Raw genomic sequence first — 9198 nt, forward strand, 5'->3', positions numbered from 1 at the left:
ATCCCGCCTCCAATCCCGGCCACTTCCTCTGTGCACGCCATCCCGTAAAAGCGACTGCCGCGTGACGCGGTAATTACACCTCCCTCGCTACCCCTCACATGCATTCACGTGAATCTCCACCGACGCCAGCTATCATAATGCATCGCCTCTCGGTTCCCTCGCCTCCCCGTAACTTACCAACCCACTACCAAGGCCGAAAGCATATCCTCACCTGTAGTGACCGTAACCACAATATAGTTATAAGTAGGCACCACTCGTGACTGCTTTGCTCTCACGTCACTCTTTCTTTCCCTTTTCGAGTTCCCTCACCGACTCTCTGTTCGTTGTTCTGATCTCCATTTCCGGCGATGGCGAAGCAGCAGGTCCCGGGTTTCGCCGCATGGGCCGTGGCGGCGGCGGCGGTGGTAGTCTTCCTCCCGGCGGCGGTGAGCGGTGCGCGCGACGTGAAGGCGGCGGCGGCTAACACGGGGTTCGTCGTCGAGGGCCGCATTTTCTGCGACACTTGCCAGGCCGGCTTCGAGACTCCCAAGACCACCTACATCGCCGGTAAGATCTCACCGCCACCGCTTTTACCTACTGCTTCCGCTTGGTTTCGGACTCCAGCCGTCCGATATCGGCGGGCTGCCGGCCGTATCCGAGGGGAAACGCATTCATATCGTAATGTGGAAGTGCTTTTTTCTTTTTTATGGGAAACGCAGGGGGAAGGGATTAGGGTCCTCTTAGAGATAGATCTTTTCTTTCCGGGGCGATTTATCTTGTCGTTTCCCTTCTTTTTCGGCGATTTTCCGCATTTGAGTGCCTAAATTTAAACATTTATCCGGAATAAAGGAGAGTAAGAAACTGGAGGATTATCGTATTCTACAATCTTCTTGTAATTATTTTATCCAGGTTTGATAAAATATGTGCTCCACCGGCGGCATCCTATCCCCGATAAAGTTGGTGTTTTGCAGAACAAAGCGGAATAAACTGGAACAAGCGTGGATTTGTCCTCGACAAATCCACGTTATTCTTCAACTAAACGAGACTGTAGAAAACATAATCGAGTTTCTATTCTGAATCCAGAACCCGTAAGCTTATCGGTAGAGTTTGAATTTGACATTATCCAGACTCATAGCCTTAATAGCTCATTGGTAATATATATATATATATATATATATATATATATATATATATATTATGATGAAAATGAAGATAGTAGCGAAGAATATTTTGATGGAAAAATAATGTTTAAATTATATTCTAGTGCTGCTGAATCTCTAATTACAGTTTTGTAGACAAACTGAGTTTAATGTTTTGTTTGAAGCTTAATCCCTTGAAAGAGGTCCAATAGGCATATGCGCAGTCTTCAGTGCAATGAGGCTGGATTAATTTGGGCTTACAAGTTAAAAGCCAGGCTTGTTTAGATTAAAGTCAACTTAATAAATAGTTATGAGTTATTTAATGATCATATAATGGTATCTAGATCATATTGTATAGAGGGTTTTGCAAGAGAAATACACTTTTTTACTTTACAAAATTCAGCATCATTTTAATTTTTTTGCAGATTCCATACATTTTTTTTGAAATTTGGACAATACTGTTCCCTACTCCTCGAGGTCGAATCTTTTGAAAAGTTTCACAAGTTTTTACTATCTTTTATACAGGTTTTGAACGTTGTTTATAAAGGGATAGAATTCAAAACACACCAAAAATGACAACAAGTTTATAAAATTGATCGATAATAAATATATAGATAAAAAAACTAACATTGCAACTTGTTAGAGCACAAAAAATAAGGAGAACATAAATCTAACAAATTGACAAACTTGCTCAGGATCAATACAAGTTTTCTATTATGTTGATTATATTCTAAAATCAGCTATTTATAACTTTGTGCAAATTCCATTCATAATTTGGGGCTTTGACTGCCCTAAACATATGGAGGTTTCGATTTGCCTGTAACCTGAACCAACATTGTGGGTTGGCGAGGTAGTGTGGAAGGTTGTCCTAGCCTTTCGAGGTTGGATTGTCTTGCACTGGCATGCTGGCATTTTTGAGAACATGCACAAGTTTTTAATACCTCCTTCCCAAGTTTTAAATAGGGTTTTCATAAAAGAATATCATTACAAAACACATTATAAAATCATCAATAGTAAATATATAGAATAAACAATTAATGGAAGAACTTGTTAGAGCACAATAACAAGTAGAGTATAAAGATAACAGATTTGCACATGATCCATGTAAGTGTTCTATTACTATCTCTATTCTAAAATCTATCGCAATTTGTGCAACTTTCATTGTGAACTTGTGCAACTTAGACTAACTTTGTGGGTCGGTGAGCTAGCAACGGTGTTGGAGGCAATTTTGTCCTAGCCTCAAAACTTTGTAGCAAATCTGCAAAAATAAGGAAAACATATCAAAAATCTGCAAATTGAAAAGTGACTACATCTTCTTGCAAAATCCTCTAATATATATACTCCAGCGTCTTGATCTATAAAAATGTTCTAAGCTGTTTGTAATCTTTTGGACATCTTCTGAGTGGAGGTATATTACATTAACAGAGGTGCAAATTATGTTCATATGTTGTCCACATTGAGTTAAATTAGGTCAGAATTAGATCCCTTGTCTGTTTCATAGCAATTGCTGGAATCTGGATGGCATGCCCGTGTTGAAGAAGTTGTGCAAAATTTCAATTTAATGTTAATCATTGGATGGATATAATAGCCTTAGGTGTATGACATGTAAGCTAGGCAAGCATAGGGGCGTGAATTAGGATAAGATTTTTGCTAGTTGGTTTATGTGGGACATAGATAAGATGTGGGCATCATCTCAATTTATCTTTTATTTGGAAGTAGATAAACAGGAAAAAGTGGAGATATCAATACATTGTATTTTAAAGCAGCAAAAGAGTACAACCGAGTTTAGGCGCACACTTCATGAATTTTTATGTACAACATTAATCTTGAGCAATTTGAAGGTTTGGGTGACCTGAACTTGCTCTAGTAGTAATGGAGCTTTCAGAATTCTGCTCATATTCTGGGATAAAAGCACACCTCAGATGAATGGTTACTTTTCTCTTAAATAAACTACAGTAATGCTGTTGGTGTGAAAAAAAATTGCATTTTTCATGGGTGGTTTTCTTTTTATGTTTACAAAGTTTCATAGGTGCTTTGCAGGTGCAAAGGTGAGAGTAGAATGCCAATCAAGGACGACGGGTGCAAAGACATGCAGCTTTGATGGTGTGACCGACCACTCCGGCACCTATAATATCCTTGTTGCAGATGAGCATGAACATGAGACCTGTGAGTCTGTGCTTGTTAGCAGTCCGGTGAAGGGTTGTGATAAGATCCTTAAAGGCCGGGAGAGGTCTCCTGTGTTCCTCACCCACAACAATGGCATTGCATCGGACAAAAGATTTGCAAACTCCCTAGGCTTCCAAAACGACATCCCCTTGGAAGGCTGTGCTCAGCTGATGGAGATGTATCGGCAATACGAAAATGAAGTTTAATGAAAAAAGAAGAAGAAAGAAAGAAAATGGGGTCTCCATTATATGTAGTAGGCTATATGTCCAGTGCTCTCTTTGCTGCTGTTATTGCTCTGGTACTTTATTTGTTTCCTTTGTTTGACAATTGGTTAATCTTCTATCCAGCCCACTCTTTTGTATTTGTTATTGCATTTACTGTTGTCTGACTACTTTCATTGAGCATTGGAGTGATGGGCTTTAGTTTCAGATTCTAAGAGCAATCCAGTGCTTATTTGGTGCAACTGTGGCTCACACTCTGTGGATGCGGTTAACAAAATCAGAAAACAAAAAATCAGATAGAAAATTCAACACTATGTCGCAATCCATCTATACGAAGTCTTCAGAATAGTGAGCCGTATAAAAAGTCACTCAGTCAGCTGCATTGTTTGCTTCTCTGTAGATGTATATGGTCTGATGCACATATTATTGCAGTTTAGGATACCACTTTGGGTTAAAACCTGTGACACATTAAATTGCGTTGCTCGCATGAATGTTTGGCACTGGCCTGGTATTTTTTTGGGGTCCAATGTACAACAAGTGAGTAGATCCGTCAATTTGGTAAGGTCTGACCTAACCTGATTCGGTATTTGAGTCCGATTTACCCCCGTTTCCTCACTGGCAAGCTAGTGGAAACCTTGGCCCTCAGACTCGACCACCACCCAGAGGCCCTCCCCCATGCCATGCTCCTCTTTCTCCCACTGCAACCCCTTCACATGGAACACCCTCATCAGAGTCCTCTCTCTCTTAGCCCCACACCTCATCATGCCCTCCTCCTCTTTGCCTTCCAAACACCTTTTGTAACGCCTGATGCCTTCAATCATGCCGCCGAGCTCCAGGCTTGCTCTTGCTTCCATGCTCACAGGTTAAACAAAGCCCTTTCCATGGCCTTGTAGGCTTGTAGCAGGGAATGGAAACCAATCCAACATTGTCGGTTTGGTCGAGGAAGGCCTGCACTAAGGTCCAGGAAGAAAGACAATGGCATTGCTCCCAGAGTTGAGAACTATGGATGCCTGATCGATCCTTTTTGCAGGGCTGGCCGGTTAAGGGAACCTTCTGAGCTGGTAGACTCAATGGAAATCCAAGCGAATGCCATCGCTCGGAGGAGCCTTCTAAGTGCTTGCAGGATGAATTTGGACGTTGAATTGGCTGGGATCGCAGTGAAAGAATTCCGAATCGCATCCCTACGGAAACCAGAGGCAACGTTCTTTTTTTTAGATGTTAAAAATCGTACCTCTTCCGAAAGAAGCGTCTTAAAGAAAAGGATAAGAGCTTTATCCTATATTTTAAACATCTAGAATTTACAGGATAAAACTGATATATTTATTTTTAATTTTTTTTTTAAGTAACCTTTTTACCTAGTCAAGTAAAGAAAGTAAGTAGCTTACATGCACACGAGCCCAGTGAAAGTCCAAGGCAAAATTGGCATATCCAATCCGAAAATGGGTTAACCGATAACTGTTTTGGTTTTGTCTCTCGGTAAACATCATGTCCTTTTAAAAACGTCTCTTCCTTCTCTTTTTAAACCTTATCAAATCCGATGATTAATATAATAAAAATCTGATCCATATCTTCCTCTTCTTCATACTCTTTTCTGTTTTCTGAGCGATTCCTGAGCGATTCTGGGTGTACGCTTGGAGTGATCCGGTTGTTGTATTCTGAAGATTAGGCCATCATTATCTGCTACATCGAGATTCATTCTTCGAAGGGTACGATTTATTCTTACGGACAGTGACAACACACTTCAACCGATAAGTTCTTTCTTACCATCTATTCTTTTCCTAACACTCCTTTCAAACATACATATGCGGCAAAAGGGAGGTGGTGGGATGATGCAAGGAGGGCAAGGGAGCAGATGAAGGAAGGGCAGATAAAGAAGCAGCCTGCTTTTAGCTAGCTTGATTGAATCAAATGATCGGTTGGCTGAAGGGAGGCCCTGCTGACCACTCTGCTTGGATTCAGTATAAGTACACCAGATTATATCCATTAGAACAACGAACATGCAACTCAGTTTTCAGTGGTTCAGCTGCCATTATGGATCAACAGGCTTAGAACAGATGTGTACCCATGCTCAGGAGTTCAAAGAGCTCAAGGAGGATTGATGAAAGACCAGCACTTTCAAGAATAATTATTTGTTAAGGGAGCTATCGGCCAGCCGTTCAGTGATTATAGCTGCCATTGTACATCAAATACTCTTTCAACTCCTGCATAGACATCTAACTAATGATCTTAATTGTCTGCATTCTTAGTCTTCATATCAACCAACTTGCCCACATATAAAGAATAGATATTGCTTCTCAGAAAACAAAGTAGATGTTATTGGAGGTTGGATAGGGAGGCCGGGATCCCAGTTTCAACATATAGATCAGTCTCAAATAGGTGCTATCATAGATTTTATGTTCTACCATTGTGATTTTTTTTTTCGATATGAATTGCCTCCATTGATACACAATGTATGCATAATATATTTAGTTACTTCCATCCACATAACTACAATAGCATATGATTTGAGGATGCTGTCACTTTGCAGCATTCCATTGCAAAAAGATACCAAGTTGATGGTAACAAGGAAATGATGGCAATGGGCTTTGTGGGGATTACTTGACTAGCTATGTGGCAAATGATCCTAAGAATGTTCAGAAAATTTAAATTGTGTGAGAAATTATGAGAGAATTTGGTCAAATTGAAAAGTGTAGTTTTAATCATGACGATTGGTTGTACGAATTGCAAGTGAAGCTGACGGTGGCTGCTATATGTGATAATTTACCGAACCTAAACTATAAACCTTAAGACTTATTAAAGAAAATGGTAGGCACAAGCTGTTAAGTTGTATAGGACTCACAGATTAGGAATATATAGAAATTAGGGCACGGATTGTTTTATCCCTTCGTCCTTCGTCCTTCGTCCAAAGTTCCGTGCATTATAATGGGGGCGGAAGAGGAGCAGCAGAGAGAGAATGGCGAGGGCGGGGTTGGGGAGAGGCCCAAACCGATCTCAGAAGCCCAGTTCCTCGCCTGGAAACGCCAAAAGGTGCGACCTTTATCATCAATTCTAGGGTTTCAATTGTTGGATTCCTTTATTTCTTTCCAACATGAGGAAAATTCCACTTATCTATGAGCTAATTCGAGTATTTCGGGTAGAAGTCTCGGAATTTTAGGGATTTGGTTATGTTTTCTGATATAATTTAGGAGAAAAAAGCCCTGTAATATCTTATATCTCTTCTTTGTTGGGAGAATCCTATGATTTGTGACTTGCGGTTTTTTTTTCTTTTTTTTTTTTTTTTTGCATTGGTGGACCTTTGATGTTTTGTGATGCTTGGCCTGGATGGTAGCTTATGGCAATTTGTAGTGTTCATGCATTAAATATATAAGATTTGTGGTAATAATTGTTTAGTAGGAGTCGTAGTAGTTCCTGATTCTTTATATTCCATTGTGGTCATTTAGAAGTGTGGAGGCATTGTGTTTGTGTCGAACTTTAATGACAATTTTATGCATGATATGGAATGATACAGTTCTCCCTCAAGGCTGGTTTATAACTTCATATTGACAGTCGAGGAACACTCAAATATGAGGGAACAGAATAAAAAGAATCAAGTTGCATGCATTTCGAAATAAACATGAGCCAGGATTGAAATAGGTAGGTGAAGGCAGTTGAGGGAAAGGGAAGCAAACGAATTTTTGATTCTAGTATCTAAGTATGATTTGCAGAAACCAAAATTCAGATATGACTGCACATAATATATGTCAATGTAACAAAATAAAACAGGTAGTTTTTAACATAAGCCATATGAATACTTCCAAACCTGCTTGTAAAAGGTTCTACCTAGTAAAGCCTGGAAAATCGTCTTCAAAGCAGTGTTGCATGGATAAGGAAAAATTACTTACTAATATATATTTAGTATTGTGTAAAAGGAAAAAATAAAAGATGTTATTTGCTGGGGTATTCCAATATGCATATTTCTCATCCAAACTTTCCAATTTGCTTAAGAATTTTAAACAAAGGACATTCGATAAAGTTATTTTAATACCTATATTGTCAATCAATCTCTAAAAAGAATCAAAGCTAGCTTTTAGATCTTTTGCAGTGGGTCAAACTTGTTGTTGGAGTCCAAGTCTCTGTCAATTCATAAAAGTTCAATTAGAAATTGATAATTATCCAAGTGTCTAATTCTTAACCGATTTGGCTACATATTTGACATGGATTCCAGGATTTGGACATGAGTGTCCAGGTAAGACATCTCGAAAGCTGCTCTTTGAATATTAGAATCAAAAGTAATTGCTTGTCAGTCTCCGATGTCCTTTTCCTTTCTTGTAATGATAGAAAAAAATGTGCTATTAACAATCTTTTCACCCTTCTAGTGTAATTTTTTAAAATTGTTCATAAGGTTGCTCTTCACTGTAGGCAAAAATTGTTTGAAGAATGAGAGTTAGATTATGATGACTCAAATATTGAAATACTGGGGCATAATTTTTCTTTCATTGGAAAAAATTTAAGCTCTGACTATGTCCTTCAGCCTTACAGCTGACAGGTGTCTGCATCACATTTATGTTGAAACTTATTACATCCAAGACATTGAAAGTAAGTGATCAACATACATATTCCCAGCTGAGTCAATGATTAGATTTATAGTTAGCTAGGAATACTTGGTGGACTGAGTGTGCAGGATGGATTAGGCTGAATCTGAGCATCCAAAGGTCACTTCAGGCATGGGTTGGACACTGCTGTTTTTGGTTAAGATAAGTGTACAATTGTATAATCATTTCTGTAAATGTCGCTCTTGCCTTGCTATCCTTCAGCCTGAGATGTGGTCCCTTGCCTGGTCCATTTTGATTTCTGTTCAAATGCAGTTCCATTGATATATTTGACTGCATATATTTTTTACTAGACATTGTTTTTGATAAATATGAGCATGAAACACTTTTTCTTTGGACTTTCTTTGCCATGGGGATTTGGCAAGTTAGTTTCTTACACGCACACATATGTGTGTGAGTACGTATATAGATATATAGATATAGATATGGATATAGTTGTATATGGATGTTAAAAGAATTTCAATCCCTGCCAAGGAAGCTATTTATCCATGCCTTTGGACTCGAGTTTTAGTCTGATATCTGTTTTGCCCGTGAGGGGTGAATGACCTAAGCTTCTTATGCTGTCTTTCTTTCCTCTAGCCTAATAAATCCATACCACTTAGGAGGGGAAAAAATGCCGTTCCTCTTACTTTGATTTTAGAAGGGCCATCCTCTAATATGTGTTGTTGTCTACATGCATCAAATGGCATACAATGCTGCTATTAAACTATGTTCTTTCTCCCTGCTGCAGTCATGAGTAGCTTGATGTATTAAAATAGTCACAAGTAGTTGTTCAAGAAAATTTCCTTAAAATGCAGGATGCTGAAACATCAGCAAGAAGAGCTGAAGCAGTTTGTAAACGTGCAGAAGATATAGCTGCAGGAACAGTACAGATGAATGGCCGTGAGCTTTTCCTCCATGAGCCTGGGGTCTTTGATAATGTTCTTTATTGAGATTCTTGAGATGAGTTGTAGTGATAGAACACAATTTATAAACAATTTCTGCTGCGAAATTTTTATTTCTTGATATATTGTGTTTTTATTTTCTTGATATGTGCAAATTATAGTAAGGTCTAATTCAAGAAACCAAATTTGACTTTCAATAAAGAGCCAAGTATTTGGAGCC

At 38.9% G+C, this 9198-nt stretch overlaps 2 protein-coding genes across 2 annotated transcripts; both read left to right on the forward strand.

The window, feature by feature from the left end:
- The first annotated feature begins 261 nt into the window (after positions 1 to 261).
- Positions 262 to 3645, forward strand: LOC103717221 (pollen-specific protein C13). Its single transcript, XM_008805528.4, has 2 exons — positions 262 to 546; positions 3159 to 3645. The coding sequence occupies exons 1-2, from the start codon at positions 348 to 350 to the stop codon at positions 3488 to 3490; spliced, it is 531 nt and encodes a 176-aa protein (XP_008803750.2). The 5' UTR covers positions 262 to 347; the 3' UTR covers positions 3491 to 3645.
- A 2730-nt stretch (positions 3646 to 6375) lies between these two features.
- Positions 6376 to 9198, forward strand: LOC103717223 (zinc finger CCCH domain protein). Its single transcript, XM_008805529.5, has 2 exons — positions 6376 to 6532; positions 8892 to 9198. Exons 1-2 carry the CDS (start codon positions 6428 to 6430, stop codon positions 9024 to 9026), a joined length of 240 nt encoding a protein of 79 aa, XP_008803751.1. The 5' UTR covers positions 6376 to 6427; the 3' UTR covers positions 9027 to 9198.

This window comes from Phoenix dactylifera, chromosome 5, assembly GCF_051530095.1.
Source record: "Phoenix dactylifera cultivar Ajwa chromosome 5, Ajwa_hap1_PhDact_Kaust_v1.1, whole genome shotgun sequence".
Classification (NCBI taxonomy): Eukaryota; Viridiplantae; Streptophyta; class Magnoliopsida; order Arecales; family Arecaceae; genus Phoenix; species Phoenix dactylifera.